The 22,693-nt window shown below is 40.9% G+C and overlaps 2 protein-coding genes across 3 annotated transcripts in view; both read right to left on the reverse strand.

Moving 5' to 3' along the window:
• Positions 1 to 492: 492 nt before the first annotated feature.
• On the reverse strand, positions 493 to 3,221 carry ccl35.1 (chemokine (C-C motif) ligand 35, duplicate 1). The gene is made up of 3 exons (XM_037766039.1): positions 3,033 to 3,221; positions 1,298 to 1,415; positions 493 to 1,200 (listed from the first exon to the last, which is right to left on the reverse strand). The coding sequence occupies exons 1-3, from the start codon at positions 3,097 to 3,099 to the stop codon at positions 1,086 to 1,088; spliced, it is 300 nt and encodes a 99-aa protein (XP_037621967.1). The 5' UTR covers positions 3,100 to 3,221; the 3' UTR covers positions 493 to 1,085.
• A 9,556-nt stretch (positions 3,222 to 12,777) lies between these two features.
• Positions 12,778 to 22,693, reverse strand: part of smpd3 (sphingomyelin phosphodiesterase 3) — a 76,090-nt gene continuing 66,174 nt past the window's right edge. For both annotated transcript variants that reach the window (XM_037767580.1, XM_037767579.1), the window contains 3 exons: positions 22,247 to 22,310; positions 20,285 to 20,453; positions 12,778 to 15,219 (listed from right to left, as the gene is read on the reverse strand). In XM_037767580.1, coding sequence (XP_037623508.1) covers positions 15,118 to 15,219; positions 20,285 to 20,453; positions 22,247 to 22,310 — 335 coding nt within the window. In that variant the 3' untranslated portion in view covers positions 12,778 to 15,117. The remainder of the gene's footprint in view (positions 15,220 to 20,284; positions 20,454 to 22,246; positions 22,311 to 22,693) is intronic.

The raw sequence follows: 22,693 nt of genomic DNA on the forward strand, positions 1-22,693 counted from the left end.
GTCATAGCAGACCAAAACCTCTGAGTGAAGGCTATTGCACTGAGTAAGTTTGTGTTTTATTGCTTAAGAATTCAACTTTTCATTTGTAAGAAGAAACGTGGTGTTTTGTCTTCTTCCAAAAATGAGTTTTTGGCTCAGAAGACATAAACTCATCACTTCAGTCCTGCTGAGGTATCCACTGTTACCACACAGATAATGAATGATGCACACCTAAAGCTTACAGTTGTGTGAGAAAGCTGCTCAACAGTAAATAAAAATACAAAAAGGAAGATGAAAATATCAAAAGCAATATGAGGATTTTAGATGAAGATAGGTAAAAGTTGTGATTCAAGCTACTTTACAGGCAGCACCTGGTATTTCTTTGTATGCCTTTTCAGCACGTATGGTTCCACACGCTAGTTTCATAATATCAAAAACGGAATTAACACTTAGGAAGTGTTAAACGAATACCAGAAAACCCCCGAGAAGAGAGAAAACCACAGAGAAAAACAATGTCGTATTGTATTGCTTTAATTCAAGAGAGTAGCATAAGCATACAGAAATAGTTTTTTGTTGTTGTCAAAAGAACTTGAAACATGACTGTAAATAGAAACAAAAACATCATCACTTATATAAAAACACAAGACAAAGAGCTAACAATGGTTCATTGTAGAAATAGTGGTGTAACCCGTAGCTTATTCTACTGATGACAACAAGTGGTGTGGGAGGCGTTGCTCTCTAACAGTGAGTGTAGTTGTAAGTCAACTCAAATAACAGTATTTCACAGTGTTGATGGCCTTTCAGTGTTGAATTCATCAAAACTAACATAATTGTTTCATAAACTTAAATTAAACTCTCTGTCAGAAATGTAGAAAATGGTATAAATGTAAATTTGACCCATAATTAAATAAAGTAAAAAAATAAAACATAATAATATTTAACATATATTTTGATAGACAGATGGTTTACCCCCTGCAGACTTATGGTGGGGATAGTAACATATTTATAGTCAACACATCTTTGACAGTTTTAGTTTGAAATTGCAGCATCACAACACATTAACTGGACAGATTTTGTCCGATAGTGGACGTGGTGTTGTTAAAAGGTTAAAGGTTGGAAGTCTGTCCTGGGTTAGCTTTGGCGTCCAGGTAGCTGATGAGCTTCCCCACCCAAGCATCTGAAGGTCTGGCACACAGCTGACGACCTGCAACCGTCCTCAACCTGCACAAGCACATAAACAAAGTAGTCAGGTCCAGTGCATTCATGTGTATAGGTCCAATGATGGTGGTGATATGTTTCTCTAAGGTTGAGTACTTACAGGACAGCAGGGTTGGAGCATCGCTGGCTGGTTTTGATGTAGCCAACCACTCTTTCCTTAGGCACCTCGTTTTCATTGAAACGAAAGCAGCATCTCTTTGGGCCAACACCACGCAGACCTACCAACAAACAGATACAGGTGAACACCTCACAACAAACACACACACTCAGAGACATCGTGGGCTGTGCCCCTTATAGTTCCATTTTTAATTTCCTCTGGGTCTGCACGAGACTAAATCTTTTTTATTAAATATGTGTTAATTTGCATGCAGAACAGAAAAACATGACAAAAAAAACCAGGTTCAAAAGTCTAGTTTCATTTTGTTGACATATTAGTGTCAAACGTTTTTACAGAGGGAATTTTGGATATCTCTTTTTATCTCTCCACAAATCATAAAATACTGTCAACAGCCATAAAACAATCCATTTTCATCATGTTTTTAGGAGTAAATGTTCTATAAATCAGGCTATGAATGATATATGAACAAACCCCTCTGTAAAAGCCTTCAGAATATAGATAGGAATGAAACTGGAAAGTCTGGTGGATGTAAGTGCTGCTGAAGTGGAGATTTCTGGATGAGAGTAAACTCATTTTGAGAAAACAGACTTTAAAGATATGGATTGTAAAATTCCATACATTTTGCAAACTAATAGATATCACCACAAAACTTCCCCAGTTGATTTTTTCTTTTTTTAACAATTATTTTTTGTTTTACAAGTTTTCTAAAATGTTATGTCTAAATATATAAATGAGGCATTATCTAATGTTAACTTTTGGTGAATTTAGGAGAAATCTACAAACAGACAAAGTAGTAAAATATACTCCTAAATGTGTATTTTGGATGTTTTCTTTCCACAAGTCTGAAAGAAGACATGTTATGGAAGCAAAATAACCCCAAATCTCTAAATTGACCAGTTCATGAAAAAACTAAGTTCTTTGCTGTAGTGTCTCAAAAGTACGACGGAGTATTAGGGCCACATTGAGGAAAAATAAATAAACCTGAGATTTCAAGAATAAAGTCATAATATTACGAGAATAAAGTCAGAAGTTACGAGAAAAAAAGTTGTAATATTATGAGAATAAAGTCATAATATTATAAAGTAGTAATTTTACGTGTTATTTTAGAGGGGAAGTAGAGCATGCTGCTCTTTTTCCTGTGTGAAAATGAGGAACGTTGAGCCTCTTGTGACCTTATACTTTAGTTTAGGTTTCACAAATAATCAAATACTTCATCTTTTGGCACATCAGCACCACATTATCATCAGGGAAATTGCCTCTTTTGTGGAGGAGGAAATTACTTTTTTTTATCTTAAAGTTATGACTTTATTCTCACAATCTCTGATTTCCCCCCCCTCAATGTCGCCCTAATACTCTGTCGTACAAAAGTAAACAGTTCAATATTGTGGAAATGAAGATTGCAACAATTTCAAAGTCCTTTCATACAAATAGTGTATGTGGTGGTGGATCCATCAAATCAGGGTTTCTCAACATTTAAAGCTACATTAATAGATCTTTTTGGCCAACACAAGACATATTATCACTTATAAAGTTGTTATGGCTAAAATGTTGGCAAACAGTAGCCTATTTATTTCAACTGATCAGACTGAATCATATCCATTATATCAAATGTATGAGTGTAGTCATAAACATTTTAAAAAAAATAAATAAATAAGGTTACATTTCTTCACCTCTCTCACGCACTGATTGAATATAATAATGTCAGAACCCTTCTTACCTTCAGTCAGAGCGATGACGGCCAGCATCAGCACAAACACAGACAGAGCGAGACGAGGAGCAGCCATCCTGAAGTGTGTGTGTTCTCTTCACTGTGTAGTAGTAGGTGAAAGTCTCAGTGGAGCTGTATCAGTCTGTTGAACTTGTCCTTCATCTCCTTTCACTTTTATACAATCGAAGGGCAGCCGGGGGAAGACCCCGGGGCTCCATGTCCACCTCACTATGACGTGTTAGTATCTCTCACCTTCAGTGGGCTGGGCGTGGGGGGTTTCACGACGAGTTTCATGTGTGGGATTTTTTTTACATGTGTTTTGTATTAAGTCTATTTCACTTCCCCAAAGACATTCACTAGTGAATGAGGAAGTAATTTTCTTTTTTTTTCCGACCGTGGTTTCCCTGTGAATTGTGTGACTGTGACCGAAGCTACTGTACTTTCTGCTCACATGTCACAGCTACAATAGACCTTTTTGAGCAGAGTCATTACCTCCAGGTCAGGTGGATTGTACCCTCCGGGTGAGGAGTGAGTCTTTACCCCAAGCGAATGAGTTTAAGTATCTCGGGGTCTTGTTCTCGAGTGAGGGAAAAATGGAGCGGGAGATGGAGCAGGCGGTTCGGTGCGATGTCTGCAGTTATGCGGGCGCTGTACCGAACCGTTGTGGTGAAGAAGGAGCTGAGCCGGAAGGCAAAGCTCTTGATTTACCAGACCATCTACGTTCCGACCCTCACCTAGGGTCATGAGCTTTGGGTAGTGACCGAAAGAGTGACATCGGGGATATAAGCGGCCGAAATGAGTTTCCTTCGTAGGGTGTCTGGGCTCAGCCTTAGAGATAGGGTGAAGAGCTCAGCATCCGGAGGGAGCTCAGAGTAGAGCCGCTGCTCCTTCGTGTTGAAAGGGGCCAGCTGATGTGGTTCATCTGATCAGGATGCCTCCTGGACGCCTCCCTTTGGAGGTTTTCCGGGCATGTCCAACTGGTAAGAGGCCCCGGGGTAGACCCAGAACACGCTAAAGAGATTATATATCTGGTCTGGCCTGAGAACGGCTCGGGGTCCCCCAGGAAGAGCTGGTAAACGTTGCTGGGGAGAGGGACGTCTGGAATTCCCTGCTAAGCCTGCTGCCCCCGCGACCTGGCCCCGGATAAGAGGAAGAAAAAGGATGGATGGATGGATGGATGGATGGATGGAGCAGGGATATGAAACCAATATTATTAATATAAAAAGAGGCAGCGACCAGCCTATTTTTCCCCTAAAAGAATGAAATAGCTTGCTAAATCCATCCATCCATTATCTATAAGTGCTTATCCTATTAAGGGTCGCGGGGGGGGCTGGAGCCGATCCCAGCTGATATTGGGCAAAGGCAGGGTACACCCTGGACAGGTCACCAGACTAAACAGACATACGGGCAATTCTACAGAGTCAATATTAACCCCACCTTTTGACTGTGGGAGGAAGTCAGAAAACCCAGAGAAAACCCACACTAACACGGGAAGAACATGTAAACTCCACAAAGAAGGACCAAGCCATGTTTGAACCTGCAACCCTCTTGCTGTGAGGCGACAGTACTAACCACTGCGCCGCTATATCCCAACATTAAATGTCCATATTCGTGTATGTCTATGATACAGAACATTTTGCCCTAACAAAATTCCTGTTTGTAATTATATCAATAAACTCTCTATAGAGATTCATCAGTCTGAGTCATGGTGGTAATGTATGAAGGGACTTTTGAGTGGCATGCAAAACATCTTTCATTACACTGGAAGTTAAACTAAACTGCACAGTGTGGGGATTCTCAAGGGTTTTCACTGAAATCACTACGCAGCATTAACAAGGAAATCATCAACAGTGGTTCCAAAACAGGGATTTCTGGACATCATGAGGGTTATTTTCACAGACTTGACAAAGCTCCTCCAGAACTACAGAAAACATTATAAAGCAGAATATAATGTCAGAATAGTAATCTGACCAGAGAGGAAAAAAACTACATTTCCACTGGACAAAATACGTTCACCTCTTCAGGCCGGTTAAAATCCTTCATCAAATAATCATAGAAGGGGTGGCTGTGGCTCAGGAGGTAGAGCGTGTCGTCCACTAACTGGAAGATTGGCGGTTCGATCCCCGGCTCCTCCAGTCTGCACGTAGAAGTGTCCTCGGGCAAGATACTGAACCCCAAATTGCTCCTGAAGGCTGTGACACCTGTGGCGCCTTGTGTGGCAGCTTCTGCCGTATGCCAATGTTAACATGTAGCGTAAAGAGCTTTGATTGATCGGACGACTAGAAAGGTGCTATACAAGTGAAAGTCCATTCATAAAAGTCTTTTTGGTTGAACTGCTCATAATCCATGTCCACACTAAGTGAACATGATTTAATTTGAAGGGGTTTGGAATAACTGGACCAAATTGTTAATATGTATACTAAATGATCTTTTATCATGGGAAAGGGGTATAAAATGTGTGCTTTCAAAGAGTAGCCAGCGCATACTGCAGCAGCATTCATCAGTGCACATACAATATTGTACCGTAGCAGGTGATCTTTGTGTGAGAACTTAGTACATCTGTACTGTATGTATGATTCATATTGCTGCTCTTTGCTTTTAGCATGATTTAGTCATAATAATCCTCACACCAAGTTTGAACCAGTCATATGTGAAGACACCTTGCAGCAGCCCGAGGAGCTGGATGTGATGAAATGATGTAGAGCAGACATTCCACTTCAGATTTATGTACATAATAGAAAGATACATTAATGTTTCCTTCTTCCACTTCAGTTTAAGTTTGTGTTTTGAATTCAAAAAAGTCTCAAGCTGTTCACTCTATTAGACAAGAAAGCAATTTTTTGTCAGAAGTAATTCTCCAATAAAGTTGTTTGACAAAATATTCTCAAGATAGTCCAGTACATCAGCACTGAAGATGGATGAAGACCATGCGGTCGAAAGCTCAGAAAAAAGTTATTAAGTGGATTATTTTGTCAAAAATACTTATCCAAAGTCAAGAACAGACTTCCATGCTCAAGTAAGTAATGTTGATTTGCATTAAGGTTCAGAGACAAGATAAATGATTTGACTATGGATGAGTAAGTGTCAGATAGTGAAGAGAATGATTTACCCAAATTCTTGAATTTTAATTTGATTTTCAACATTTTAGCAAACACTTCACCAGCATTCATTTAAAGTTGTGTTTCTTTCCAGTTGATAAAGTACAACATCCAAACTCCTTTACGCTGTTTTGGTCTCCACCAGCTCCTGAGGGAAATATTTATAGTTGCTAAATGCTCCACTGTGTTCACCAGCTATAGCTGCTAACTGTGTCTGTGTTTTGTACAGTGAGTTTATCAGAGCTTTTTGCTGCATCTGGAAAAGATGCTGATGAGGACGGTGAGACTGAATGAAAATATTAAAGTCGCAGGTCGTAAAACCTAAACAATGAGCCAAAAGATGCAAAAAAGCTCTGTATAGCTGAGGGGAACTGCAGAGTCCGATGGTTCATCACTTTGAGTGATCCCTTTCACATTACAAGTAGGCTAGTCTTTTGACCTATTGTTCATATTGGTGAAACAAACACAACATTGTCATATTATTACCTCTGCCGAGGAGGCTATGTTTTTGGTTCGGTTTGTTGGTTTGTTTGTCTGTTTGTCTGTTTGTCTGTTTGTCAGCAGGAAAATGGAATTTTATTGGCCCGATTTTCATGAAACTTGGTTAGATGGGGGGACCAAGGAAGAACCCATTACATTTCAGAGTGGATCCAAATCACAAGGCCAATATGCACATTATATTTCACTTATGGAAACGGCCTTGGCGTAGGTCCGAGCTCGCCGAGTGCCCTTCTAGTTACTGTATGAAGTTGTATGTCCACAAAGCAACATTAGCATTCACTTGAGTTTGTGTTTCTGGACATCTTTTGAGAAAAATATCTGGCTCTTTAGCTGCTAAATGCTCCACCATGTTCACAAGCTAGTCCCCAACTGCTTTGCTGTTTGGTGCTGGCAGGTAGAGTACAGAAACAGCTGCCTGCTACTGAAAAATGAGGTTGATGAGAGCGGTGAAAGACTGAACCAAAACAGTAAAACCAAACCATTGAGCTAAAAGACTCCTAGAGCAGGGCAACTGCAGAGTTTGGTGATAAATACTGTCTGAGTATTCTGTCGCATCCTTTGACATGAGACATGGTTATTTGACAAATTTTACATTTTAAAATATTGACAAGTGCAGCTCTAAAAATGTGTGATGCTTTTTGGCTGTACATACTAGTATTGGAGAATCAAAGGAATACCTCAAAACTGTATAAATTGTCTTCAATAGCACTGGGAAATACGAGGAAATTATGTTCCCATACATACCCAGCAAAACTGTATTGTGAATTACATTTCAAGGGAAACATATTTTTTCGCAGATTACGTTTGTTTTTGATGTATCACAAATACGTTTGTAATGATAGTCTGCAGAAGTCCATGTATGGAGGAGGTCAGGGTGGACGGGTCAAACGAACGCAGGAGACCACTGCTCGTGTCCGGTGTGAAACTAAATCTCAATGTTCACTTATTTTACTTACTCTTTAATTTACGTCCGTAGCGTTATAATGCAACCCTAACACTAATGTAGTCATTTTAAGTCAAACCATGATCTATCCATCCAGCAATTTTCTCCCGCTAATCCGGAGCCCGGTCGCGGGGGCAGCAGGCTAAGCAGGGAATTCCAGACGTCCCTCTCTCCAGCAACGTTTTCCAGCTCTTCCTGGAGGACCTCGAGGCGTTCTGGGTTTACCTCCGGGGCACTCTTACCAGTTGGACGTGCCCGGAAAACCTCCAAAGGGAGGCGTCCAGGAGGCATCCTGATCAGATGTTGAACCATCTCAGCTGGCCCCTTTCGACACAAAGGAGCAGCGGCTCTACTCCGAGCTCCCTCCGGATGTCTGAGCTCCTCACCCTATCTCTAAGGTTTAGCCCAGACACCCTAGGAAGGAAACTCATTTCGGCCGTTGGATTCGCGATCTCATTCTTTCGGTCACTACCCAAAGCTCATGAAACATAGGTGAGGGTTGGAACGTAGATGGACGTAGAGCTTCCGGCTCAGCTCCCTCTTCATCACAACGGTCCGGTACAGCGCCCGCATAACTGCAGACACCGCACTGAGCCACCTATCCATCGAACAAGACCCCGGGATGCTTGAACTCCCTTGAGTTGTATGGTAATGTTATTTTGGGACAGGGTTAAAATGAAACAATGCCCTTTATGTTTTCAGTCTAATGATCTTGCATTAGTCATATATGGCTGATCTGACTAGTTTCAGTGTTGGGGGAGTTTTCTCACTTGACAGAGTACTCTGTGTACATTTTTTAGTACAAGATTTCTCCCTCTGTTTATGAAAAGCAGAAGAACTCCTTAAAAGCTTCTTTCACTTCTTCATACCTTGCCCTTTAAGAGTGACAAACAAAAGTTTCCTTTTTTTGGTTTAACCTCAGTGGTGTATGCAAACACCAGCCTCACTTGAGTGCCTCCGATCCGGTGGTATTAATCAATACATAGGCTATGTATTTGTACATATCGTGAATATGATTAATTAGTCTGATACACAACACACTCTATTGTGCCCTTTTACTTGAGGTCAACCAGTGCTTCCACTGACCACAAGTCAGTAGTACATATTAAATTCCGGGTAAGGCAAAAATATATATATATGTGTTCTGAGTTTTTCTCACCACAGAAAAATATGTTATTAACCACCCAGCCACATTTGAATGACTTCTGATAGTGAAACGAGGAGTATAGACTACCGCAGAGCATATGATGTAAGCACAAGTTTATCTAACTTGTGATTGGCCAGTGAGCCCAGTCCTGGAACACACACGCAGCGCTCTCATGCTCACCCTGAATGACCGGCACATAGACCGGTGGGAGAGAGACGGGGGCCGGATGGCCGGTAAAAACTTTATGGATGTTTTTGACGGTCCACTGGGATTTGTCTCAGTATGCCAGATGGCCACTACACCACTGTAAGCCATCGTGGCATGACGCAAGCTATTGGAAATAACAGGTTTCAGAGCGACGTGGTGCTGTTGTCGCGTTGTCTCTGAAAGGACCTTCAGTGAGTGAGAGAAGGAGACAGAAATGGAGAGAACTAAGTGAAAGAAATACTCAAGCAGGGGACAAAAAATTAATAAAAACTGATGAATATTCGTTCACACCAGAAGGGTGAATTATTCAGTTTTCTTTCCTGAGAATTAAAAGTAAAATTAAAAGTTTAGCATAAAAAGTGCTGTTGCAGTGTACTTATTATTTTGTTATTTTCATTCTTTTAAAGTCACCAGAATGCAGGAAACAAAGTCTCTGAAATGCACATTTTTCTGGGGGAAGACCCTCTAACCCCCCACTTGGGTCATGGAATCCTCCCTAGTTTTAGGTCTGAAGGTTGGAATATATGGCCTATGCTTGACAGTGACACGTAGCCTGTACGTGTGGGCCTCATCACATAGCCTTCCTGTATTAGGTATATAGGGCTCACCATGAACACACAACACCAACACAAACCAAAACTTTGCCTTTACGCCTTCACCTTTAATCAACCAATCAGCTTCTTTGCCCGCTACTTTCTTCAGTTGTTATTAAAAATATGCAAAAATACAAACACAGAACAATTAGCAAAAGAAATTAGACTCCGAATTATAAAATGAATTACCTCCACATTCCAACTTTTAAAAACAAAACAAAAAGGCAGTATCATCATGAAGCTGTGGCACTACTTGCATCCCACTGTTTGGATGCTCTGGATCTCGCCACGCTTAATGGTGGATTGTTCGGCAGTATTCGTGTCTTTACGTCGGCTACCACTGTGCTCCCACCCAAACTCATAACTTATTTACCCAAAGAGCTGATTCTCAGGGGAACTGTGGCACCTTTCTGTAACTCACTGTAGACCTACTGTATAGTGTATTTACATGAAGTGAATAACTAGGATTTGATCTCATTTGAAGTTCACCCTAACCCAGGGGTCAGCAACCTGCGGCTCCGGAGCCACATGCGGCTCTTTAGCCCCTCTTCAGTGGCTCCCTGTGGATTTAAAAAAAAAAAAAAAGAATTAGTGGAAATGATAACTTTTGTTTTTTTGTTTACATTTTCATTTTTGTTTATCATTGTTGTAGGTCTATTGTACGACAGTACGACGGAGTATTAGGGCCACATTGAGGAAAGAAAATAAATCTGAGATTTCGAGAATAAAGTCAGAATATTAGGAAAATAAAGTCATAGGTTTACGAGTAAAAAGGTTGTAATATTATGAGAATAAAGTCAGAAGTTTACGAGAATAAAGTCTTAATATTACGAGAATAAAGTCATAGGTTTACGATAAAAAAATCGTAGTATTACGAGAATAAAGTCATAATATTACGAGAATAAAGTCAGAAGTTTACGAGAAAAAAAGATGGAATATTACAAAAATAAAGTCAGAAGTTTACGAGAATAAAGTCTTAATATTACGAGAATAAAGTCACAGGTTTACGAGAAAAAAAGTTGTAGTATTATGAGAATAAAGTCATAATATTGTAAAGTATTAATTTTACGTGTTATCTTCTTTTTTTTCTCGTAATGTTATGACTTTAATCTCGTAATATTATGACTTTATTCTCGTAATGTTATGACTTTAATCTCTACATCTCTGATGTTTTTTCCCTCAATGTGACCCTAATACTCCGTCGTACATTTGCACTTGAGTCCTCACTGCATTAGACTTATATACTATATACTTAGACTATAAACTGTGTTACCTTCATCACAATGTTCAAATGTTTTGGGGCTCCAGACAGATTATTTTTTTTTTTTTGCCTAAAATGGCTCTTCTGATAGTAAAGGTTGCTGACCCCTGCCCTAACCAGAAGAGATGACTCAACCTAAAAGAATAGAAGCTTGAATTGAAAAAAAGCACAGATACAAATCTTAGTAATAAGAAGGATATATTAGTCATAATAATGAGTCATAAAGAGACACAGAGAGCCAGGTGACCTGTGGACTTATACTGCATGTAAAAATGACAGTTGAATGTACATAACAGAACAACCAACCTTTCCTGAATTCACTCACACGTACCCCACACTCACACCTACACCCACCCACCCACCCACACAGTCATACGCTCACAGCAGTGAGTCACATATGTAAACGCATACAGTACTGTCCCTCCTGTGTTAGACCTTTCAGCACAGTGTGTTCAGAGAAACACCAATCAGCACATTTGTATTGAAAAACTATAACATGATGAGCTGCCCGAACATACACACACACATCTGTGTTGAAACTGGAACATGAAAAACTCTCTAGTGCTGTTGTAAACATTTGTTCACCGTGCAGACCATGGAAATCAAACAGTATCTGAAAACCTAAATTGTTACTGTAATGCATGTTTTATTCAGAGAAACAGGCTTTTCTACATGAGTGATTTTCCACACACACACACACACATCTCTAAAAGAAATATACAGCATGATTTGGTAGTTGTCTCATGTTGACTGCTGACAACATTGACACAAACATGATCCATTTGTTCCCAGTACGGTCGATCATCGATCTGGAGTTTCCTGCTAACACGTTAGTGTACATAAGTGTTGAGTGATAGGGAGGCCACCATTACTAAAACCAACTCATTTTTCAAATCATGAATATGTACACTTTGAAAGAAGAAATCACACCGTCTTCCTGTTACAAATTAAGTAATAAAACACACTCAGACAAACAGATTGTTGCTGCAACAGCCTCACTTAGTCCGGTATGACCAGTAGCTTCTGGTTTCTAATGTTAGCGAACTTACTTTAAAGGAACAGTGTGTAGCATTTTGGGGGGGGGGATCTATTAGCAGAAATGGAATATAATATTCATAACTATGTTTTCATTAGTATATAATCACCTCAAACTACAATTTTCGTTAGCTTAGAATGAGGCCTCTTCACGAATCCGCCGTGTTGCACCGCCATGTTTCTACAGTAGCCAAGAACGGACAAATCAAACACTGTCTGTAGAGAGAGAGCCTCACCGTCTGACTTCCGTTGCTCCTAATGTAGTGTTATTATGGTAAGGATGGCCTCTGAACGAGCTAACGGCGTTACCACAGTTTTGCACTCTGTGGCTCCGTTATCGCAGCCTTGGAAAGGAAGGAGTGAGTGGGTGGGCACTCAGTTGGTTGCAATCTGCAACCACACCGCTAGATGCTTCTGAATCCTACACACTGTCCCTTTAAGCCTTGCCGTTAAAGGACATTACTTACATAAGATTACTGCTGATTTATAGGTTTAGACCTGCTTCCGTGTCATTTTCTGAAGTTTGAGGTAATGGTAGTGGTCTATCACTCAACATAGTTTCTGTATGTTGACAGGGAGCACCATGGCAAACAGGTCAACGAGGGGCACGAGGACAGTTTTAGTATCTACATGCCTTTCAACAGTTACTGGCTAAACAGTGCTCTTTACAAAGTTCCAGCTCCTGTTTGACACCATGGTCTGTTACAAATTGGGATTTGAATGCTAATGTCAATTATGAATTAAAATAATTCAAAGGTTGTAATCTTTACATTGGTGTAAAGTATATTATTGTCCAACCATCAGCAGAAACAGTGTGTCAATTAATGTAACATACAGACCGGTGAGGGGAGCAGAATACTGACGGTGTGTTTAGACTCAATGCAAAACACATTTTTGCCTTGTGCTATTTGTGTGAATTTGACTGCTGGACTGTGGGTGCAGTTAATGTTTATTTGCCTCCAACAGCCAATTAAGTCTATAAATTGTTAAATTGTTTTTTTCCCGTTTTTTTTTCTTATAGTTGCGTGTCCTTTTTCTTCTTATCATCTTCATATTCTTATGTTTGTTCATGAGTTGGAGTCATAAAGCCTTGAGATGAATGCAAAGTTGAAACATTTATAACTCACCCCAGTGCGAAATTACATTCACTATGTAATTACAATACTTCATATGCAACTTTATACGTACTGCTTCAAAAGCTGGGCATACACTGTATGATTTCAGCCCATTTTTTGAGCTGCACGACTCATTTTAGAGTCCGAATTTCAGCTTCGTTGGGCATCGTTTGCCGTGCAGTGTACAGGGTGGACCAAGGACTGATTAACTCCTCTCGACCGGCCGTTGGACAGTCGGATGAATTTCTGACATGTCAGAAATTTTGGTCGTCCGTCCACAGGCTTTCACACAGTTGACGCAGAGCCACGAGCCACGAGCCAAACGATCTACTCATACAGTAGGAATTACAGAACAACATTTCTAAAATCGTACAATGTATGCCCAGCTTAAAGTTGGTTTTGCTTTCAGTCTGAACACACCTTCAGTTGCATTGTAGCATTACACTACTTCATGTATTCGTGTCCTTGGTATGCACTGTGTTCATTAGACTTTGCACTACTTGAACTCTGTATTTTTGTGGGTGGGCTGTCTTAATCTTTGGGACCATTTAGAACATTATACTTGGCATATTGTATTGTAGGGTGTGTGCAGCCTGTAGGTCTTCAAAATGTTTCTGTATGATGAGGTTTTGCAGTTGCGTCACAATATGGCTGTCTTCAAGATGTTCCATTTGACAACTGGCTGTGCTCAAACCAAAAACTGGGCTGTATACTGTATGTTAACTAGTGCACGAATCAGACGTGCTTACAAGACAGCGATGGCTTGCTAACCAGATAGCTACATTGGTATCCACTCTCTCAAACATGTTATCATTAAAAGACCTCCAATATGGCCGCCAGAGGGTATGTTACCTCACCTGAAATCCCCCCGTACATGATGTGTGTAGCTGTGTGCGCCTGCTTTATGTAAATCTTCAGTATGCTTCTGTGCATATCTTTTTGTGTGTTCAGTGTCATCAGCAAGGGTGGAGTCTCACATGCACAAATGTCACACTGGCATACAGTTAGTGTGTGTTTTCAGGGCAAAATGCTCCTTGACTCATCAATCAAGAGCAGCCAGACTCAAGCAAGTGTATCAAGACGCTATATTAATGTTGTAAACTGATACCATTTCCCATCATGCATCCGCAAAGCCTCAGTTGCCACTATTACACCAAAAATGTCCAGTCTAATTTTCACCAGTCATGGCTGAAAAAACATGCTGTAAGGATCTAACAAATAACTTTTCCTCAAATGTCTTGTCCCTTTATACAATAACCTTTTTTTTTTTTTTTTTTTTAGAAACATACCATATAGTATTAAACAGGCATTTAAACTCCCTATAAAAAAGTGGTGTGGCGACAATAGAAATCGTATCATATTATTTTTCTCCTTTTAGAAAGACTAGTTTTTTTTTAGTTTTTTTTTTAGAAAAAAAGACACTTGTTGAGGTTCCTGGGACTGACGTGGGAGTAGTAAGGTGAACGACCGATAGCCATTCAGGAAGGAGCACGAGACAAGGACACACACGGTCAGTGTAAAGGCCAGTCAGTAGCTGTAGGCTTCACTCTTATCACTTAAATTATGTGTTTTCCTTTTATACACAGTCACTAAAGAAGATCCAACTGTCCCTGAAGGTAGAATCATTAAAAAAAAAAAAAAAAAATCATACTTACACTACGGCTAAAATAAAAAGAGTGTGTAAATTGGCTACATAAAACAATTCACTGTAAATAAAACCCTATGGATTCAGTTCAACAGGGAGTGTTGGAGGAGAAGAGTGGAGAGGCCGAGCAATATTCAACAGTCAAAATGTCGATCAATTGTGTTTGTGTGTTAGGTATTGTATTTAGCGTGTGTGTGTGTGTGTGTGTGTGTGTGTGTGTGTGTGGGTGGTTTACCCAAGAAGATGAATATCTGGCTTTTTAAACTGAATTCCCCTGCTTATCTCTCCCCTCCAGAGTCTTTCTCTTTCATATCACTCCTCTGCTGCCGCTCTCCTCTACCTTCTTTATATCCATTCATCCACTGAGCGCTGCTCCACTGATTCATCCGTCTGTCCATTTCGCTCTCCCTTCAATCCTCTCGCGGAACTGCATTTTGTCTCTCTCAAGGCGGCTCCTTATCTGTAAACTTTTAATCTCCTCTTCTCTTCCTGGTTGTCTGTCACTCCTCCATGGCAGTATTTAAACAAGAAAAAGCTCAGGTGGTCAATCTAAGGCTCCTCTTCCCCGGTGGAAACAGCCAATCGCATGGCCACAGACAGGTGGTCGGTGAGGCCGGCCAACTGGGTGACGAAGCTGAACTCCTCGATATCCTGCAGGAGGAGGAGAAGAAGAGAACTGACATCAAGACATCATGATCTCACCTTTCATTCTGTAGAACGTTGAAGTCGCCTTAGGCCTTGACTAATAGATTTTTTGGCCACTTGAGGGCAGCGTAACTTGCTGAAAACATCTCACATGTCACCATATAAAGTTGTTAAAGCGAAAGTGTTAGCAAACAGTCACCTATTCTCTCATCCAGCAGACACAGAACAACACTATAGCGTCGTTTTGAATCTGGCCAAGTTCAGTATTGACTCTCCTGTTAGCTCTGTTTTGTTCTCCACCAACTCCTCTTTAGCTGCTAAATGCTCCACTATATGTTCACCAGCGAGTTGCTTACTGTGTCCGTCTGCTGTTTGGTGCTGGACAGGTAGTGCACAATGGGTTTATTAGAACTTCTAAAGCTTTATAGCGCAGCGTTGAATGCTAGTTCTCTGCGAGTAATAAATTGGATCCATTGTTAAAGCTACAAGGAACTTTCATTTTGTGTCGATTTTGGTGGTCCCTGTGGACAAAAGAGGTAGTGTTGCTGAGCACCACAGTCCCCTCAGAAAACCTCTCATTTTACTGCAGCAGGGTCTGACAGTATTCCCTGCACAGTGTTGGTTTTGGTTCTCCCACGCCTCGCTTCCCTCCAGCGGGCCCAGCAATACGGCCTGGGCCTCCAGCAGCGTGGTGTATAAGTGTTGGCTCCCAGCGGGGACCGGCGGAGCAGCGAGGCGAAGCTCTCTGCTTCCTGCCGGAGCTCCGACTGCAGGTTCAAGGCAGCAACGAAGTCAGGCTGAATTATTTTGAGATTGTGTCATAACCAGTTAAAAGTTCCTTGTGGTAACTTTAATATTCAAAACATGGCATCACTTCACTTTGAGTCCCCCTATTTACAGTTAATAAATGCTTTATAACTCACTATAATGTAGTAGTGCAGATACAAGTCTTTATTAATGTATTTGTCGACAACTATAACTCCTCCTGTGGGTAATATAACATATGTCTTCATCGGAGACGCTATACACACTCAAAATGTTGTAACTGTTTACAACTATATTATTATCAACCATTTATTAAATGTGTATACACTGCTTTTAAATGCTTAAATGGAGGGAGGTTAAAGTGTTAAACCCCCCCCCCCCCCCTTTGTTACTGCAACTACAACACTACATGATCAAATGTATGTGGACACCCGATGCTTGGTGATAAGGTCTGGCTCACAATCGGTGTTCCAGTTCCTCCCAAAGGTGTTGGGTGGAGTTGAGATGAGGGCTCTGTCGACTGTTGACACAAAGAGCACTATTGTCTAAAATGTAATTGTCTGCTGTATAACATTAAGGTTTCATTTGTTGGAACTAAGGGGAATTTGTCCAGACCATGAAAAACAAAGCCAAAATAAAAGTGTGGACAGGAGGGTACTTTACTGCTACTACCACTGCCACTGTTGTTACCTCCAAAAACACCACTATTACTATTACTACTACTAGTGTTGGGCTTATAATTAAAATACTTGAACTAGTAGGACTTCTATCAACACTGCTACACACTAGGAAAAGTCCGTAAAAATACAGGCCAATGTACCGTGTTAATATGAAGGAATTTTTCTGTATCGAGTTTTTCCCGTATTTTTTAAATACGCATTGCATTGTGGGAACAAGAACCTCTGCTACTGCGAAAGTTGTACGAGGCAGAGACCATGACACACGGCAAAGTTTAGTTCAAATTTAGGATTTGAAAAAACCTTTCTCACTTTTCTGTGGTAAAAAAACAACAATTAATGTCTAACCAAAATGATTTATGTTAAGCTATAACGTTAGCTCAGTACCGTTTTAGTTAGAATGCTGTTTTGCTGATTAGTTCAGCTGTTGTCGACCGTTAACGTTACCAGGAATATTTTGCTGACTCATTTTGAGACAAATGCAAGTTTGGTATTGTTATTTACAATTTACCAATGCTTATATTTTAGACTTCAGTGGACGTCAGGTAGAGTTAGCCCCTGTTTTAGCCTCAGGCGGTCCGCAGAGACCAATAGGTAACGTACAAATGCTAGCGTTAGCCTCTGTTTTCCCTCCAGAATGTAAAGGTTGGGCTAGCTATTTGGCTAGGTACGGAGGATATACTGTAAATTTATGGAATTTCCCGTTTTAGGATTAACAGAAGTTACTGTAAATGGTACAGAGGACGTCCTGTAAATCAACAGATATTTCCATTTTAGGGTTGAAGAAAATGTCCGTAAACTTAACGCAAAAAGTACTGGTAATTTTCTGCCAGGATATGATCTGTTTTTCTACAGATTAGAGTGTACTACAACTGCTGCAAGTGAAATCACACATATGAATATTAACCGTTTATCATATAATATTGATGCACTTGAATCTCTTTTGATTGAATCATGATTGCTCTCACATGTTCTCCAAAAGGGAATAAACAGGAAACAACACATGATGAAATAACATGTGTAAAGAGAAATTAGGTTTGAGGTTTGTTTATGAGGAAGCAAAACAACAATCTATCTGCTGAGCTTCACTTGGCAGTCAGTGTCAAGTGAAGTGATGTTATACAGTAACTACATTCTGGCACAAGGTGGCACCAGGTGGCTGTGGTTTGAGTCAGACAGAGAGAGGGAAGGAGAGAGAGATGCTTTATGTAAATGATGTGATTTGGTTTCCCGATCCTCTCCAATCCCTCACACAGACAGGCAGCCATGACAGTTTTGCTCTCATCCCCCCCCGACCCCAGTTTGTGGAGTTGTGTTTTCATTGTTCTCCTCTCTAGCTTTTATGTCTTTCAAATCTTTTTATCCCTTTAACAAGTCAATCATTCTCCTGAGATCATTTCACTGGCTTCCAGTTATATTTCACATGGCTCGGGAAAATGAGGGTTGACAAGTGTCTTGCTGCCAGGAAATTAATCAGGGCACATCACCCCCCTGCTGACAAGAAAATGGCACAACAGTTAGTGCACTAAGTTTCTGTGAATGGAAACACACTGTTTTCACCCTATTAGCAGAGTTATTGTTTTTTGATACATGAAAAGCGCTATTCACACGGGACTAGCATTACCAGGGGAGCGAGATAAGCAAAGTGTATTCTACTCAGATTTACTGATTATCCCCCAGATATGATGTCAAGGCTCCGTGTAACATCCACTTATATTAAAAACTATTACAGTATATGATATTTATATCCATCCAGCCATTATTTGTAACCGCTTATCCTGTTCAGGGTCGGGGGGACGCTGGAGAGCCGATCCCAGCTGACATTGGGCGAAGGCGGGGTTCACCCTGGACAGGTCTCCAGACTATCACAGGGCTGACACATAGAGACAGACAACCACGCACACTCATATTCACACCTACGGGACATTTAGAGTCAACAATGAACCTAACCTGTCTTTGGACTGTGGGAGGAAACCTGAGAACGCTGACACGGGGAGAACATGCAAACTCCACACAGAAGGGCCCCAAGCTGGATTCAAACCTGTGGCGCTCTTGTGCAGCCCTATTTATATTTAATATGTTAAATATTATTATATTACAGGCCGGTTCAGTTTATATAATACTCACAAAGACCCTTTCGCTGCCAAAATGTGCGCTGAACCCAGTGGCAAGCACGGCTCAAACCGCGTTGTGTCGCAAGCATTAGGTGTAGCTGTATTGTCGTCCAGGTGGAAACATTAGCGCTTATGCACGCTGTACAGAGCCAGAAACAGGTTGTGATAACGAAAAGGAAAAAAAGGTGTGAGAATTTGTCATAAATCGTGGGGAAATAAGGGAGAATTGTGACCCTGGGAGGAAATAATGGGAGAGGGCACAGGGCTGATATTATCACATGACCTCCGGGTTTGTCGGAATATGATATGTAATTTACGGTGGAATTGTTTCTCGACAAATTACAGACATGGCAGATTTGCACGAGATTAAGATGACAGACGACCCCCGCAATTATTACAAATTACTAGAGGCCCCAAGGTAATACTAGTCCCGTACGAATAGAGCTCAAGATGGTGAAACAGGAATTCTGATTCTGATAATGTCCATCCATCCATCCATCTTCAACCGCTTATCCGGGATCGGGTCGCGGGGGCAACAGCTCCAGCAGGGGACCCCAAACTTCCCTTTCCCGGGCCACATTAACCAGCTCTGACTGGGGGATCCCGAGGCGTTCCCAGGCCAGAGTAGAGATATAATCTCTCCACCTAGTCTTGGGTCTTCCCCGTGGTCTCCTCCCAGCTGGTCGTGCCTGGAACACCTCCCAAGGGAGGCGCCCAGGAGGCATCCGTGCTAGATGCCCGAACCACCTCAACTGGCTCCTTTCTGATAATGTCATCAAATTTAAATAATATATTCATATCTGCATTACCTGAGTTGTGGGAAATGTAAGACAGTCATTACAAACTCACTTTATGTGTCTAATTCAGACCCACAGAATTTTATTTTAACTTCTAGTAGAGATCCTAGAGTTTCCAAAGAAACATGTCAGGCTAAATTTAGGGAAATGTGTCTGCACACATCATCTAAAATATTTCCAGAAGCTTTGGTTTGAATATTTCACTCAGTTTCAATCAACATACAGCTTCGATGAAGAGCTGGAACAAGATTAATATAGAATATATACAGGATGAGATAAACTCTGAGACTTCTTGCCCGGAGTTAGATGAGAATATGGAGACCTCTCTTATCTGTATGCTAAATATAAAGCTGGTGAAAGGAGACAGTTAGCTTAGCTTAGCATTACTCTTTAAAACACATCCGTGTAAACAGTCTCACGGGCGCGCTACTCATCCGTGCGTGTCCGAAGGTCTTTAAATATTCAGGTTTTTATCAAAGATGCATGTGTTTGGGAAGAAGTGAGCATACGACTGGATAAATGAGACTCGGATTGTCGTGCACGAGTTGTGTGAGAGTTTGTAAACAGATGTTTTGATATAGTTTTGCTGGTGTTAAACGCTGCCCCCATTTACTTCAATTCATCAAGACTTTTCTCTGTCTTTTGATTCGTTGTTCGCCGTGGAGGCATGCGAGAAAAACAAAGATTTCAAAGATATATATCTTCTACTAAAGCATACCAGTTTCCAGTCCTGCTGCAGGCCCTCGTCGCTGTAGAGCATGTAGTCAATCCGGCGTCCGTTTCCCTTCAGTGGGATCTTCCTCCCCTTCTGACTGCTGGCGGGACACTGGCTCTTACTGGGAGGAAACACCAGGTACTCCTTCCTGCCCTCCTCGTTCTCCATCACTCTGACAGAGACACACAGGGATGGGAAACGATCAGAACATTGAAGTTTAGATAAAGGATTAGCCCTGGAGTTGCATTGCAGTCCAAACACAGGTAGTAAAAAGTAATAAAACAACAACAATCCAAAGGGAATTACAGAAATAATGTTACCATCTCTGGTAAAAGGAAGACCACAAATCATGGAGAGTAGTGCTTAGGTCAGAGGATACAAGATAATACCAGTGTAAATCCTGGGACTGAAGTCTAAAACCTGCTACTGCATTTGCAGTCAGAGAGCTGCCTCTGACTGTACTACTGCCTATTTTTCTGCTTTTGTGCACTGTTACATTCTAGTGGCATCTTACATATTTTGCAAAATAGTGGAAGGCATTGAGTCAATATGATCCCTACACATTCAGTCCTGGCAGAATGCAGCTACTGTAATGCCTGTGTCATATACGGTTAGGCATTCCTGCAGTGGAGCAGATAAAAGCAGCTTCTGACTGACATTCATTCATTTCAGTCAGGGATAACACATTTCCTGCTGAAAATGCGTGGGAATGCTGACAGCTGAAATTAATTGCAAAGCATTGCTGAAAATGCAGAAATGTGAAATGACTTGCCTGAAAAATGTTAAAGCTCAAATGCATTGCATAGCACTGCTGAACACCCTATAAGTTGAAATGTACAACTGGCAGAGTTGGAAGCTGAAGTGCATTACCTAAAGAAGCTAAGAGCTGAAATACATTGCTAGAAATGCTGGAAGCTAAACTGTAATACTGTCAAAAGCGGTAAATTTGAATTGAATAAATTTGAAAGAGAGACAGAGAGACAGAGAGACACAGACAGATAGACAGAGTAGTATTTGGGTGGAATAAACCTTTAAAACTACAAGTCGTTAGACCAGTAGTAATAGTAGTAGTAGTAGCAGCATCAGTAGTTGTAGTCATAGTAGTTGTAACAGTATTTGAGATTTATAGGCCAAACACACACACAAGCACTGCGTGTGTGTGTCTGTCACTGGTTGCCGTGGTTATTGGGTCAGTCAGGAGTGCAGAGGGGAGGGGCAGACAACATCCAAACTGACATACAGTTGATTTTGTACAAATCTACCTGTCAAATCCCTGCTTTCTAGTAAAAAACCTTGAGTCCAATCGCCAAAATATTATTATCATCAGAGAGAAGAGACTCTGCCCAACGCATTGATGTTGTTTTATGTGTGTAGAGTCAAAAATGTGATCATGGGAGCAGGTTAGAAAAATGCCTTTGTCTGCTTTCTGTCCGACATTTCTCATCTGATTTAACATTGAGTTCAATTGGGGATTTGCTTGGACTTACTCTCACTTTGGGGATCCAAGAGCCAAATGTGTAAGTCCGTTTGAGTCCATAGTTACATGACTGCGATCAGCTCAAAATCTCCTACAATTTGACCTAAATTTTATGTATGACGAGTGAAAGTTGTTGAAGTGGGAGAAATTTGTTCGTAAACATTACAGAAATTTTTAAAGGTCCTCTACATTCTATAGCTCTGATGTCACTCACTCTAGCTCTGGACATTCCGTCCAATACACACCCATTATAAATTCAGAACAAATCTGAAAACAGCATAAAACTTAAACTGTGATCATTCAAAAACTGTAAAAGATATAAGAAATCTGAATGTAAATTCAATAGTTCAAAATCTTGTAACCCATTTAAAGCTTAAATGGTGTCTGTAGCTGAAAGTATGCAGAAGCAGTAGTCTCTCGCGAATGAGCGTAAGTCAATGCAATGTCATCCTAAGTGAAGAAACCAAGTTAGTGTGTGTGGGACTTACTTTTGTAAACTTTCAGGTGAGCTGACCTCGTCGTCATAAAGGCCACTGGGATCCAGTAAAGTACCTGTTGAATGACATATTAAAATGCTTCACTGAGCAGGCAGACGCACATGTTTCTAGTCCACTCTACTCTTCACTCCTCAATAAATACCCCCATTAGAAGTAACATTGTAGAAAAGAGAAGAGTCGTTATCATACTTTCTCTCACTTTGCAAACACAGTGTGGATGAAGTAGCAGTTATATCCCACTAGTGTCTAGTGCTACTTCCTTGATGGACCCCCACAGATAGAAGTGCTGTTTTGACAGTGTGAAAGTGGTGGGTGGGGGTCTGTAAGTTTCTGAAACAGTTTCTGTAATGCTTTCAGTCAAAGTCATTGCCTGTTTTCACTACAGAAAACACCAAACCTCTGTGTTGTGCTGTCGCATAGGAGATGGGAGGCATGTGA

Source organism: Sebastes umbrosus, chromosome 4 (assembly GCF_015220745.1).
Source record: "Sebastes umbrosus isolate fSebUmb1 chromosome 4, fSebUmb1.pri, whole genome shotgun sequence".
NCBI classification, from domain to species: domain Eukaryota; kingdom Metazoa; phylum Chordata; class Actinopteri; order Perciformes; family Sebastidae; genus Sebastes; species Sebastes umbrosus.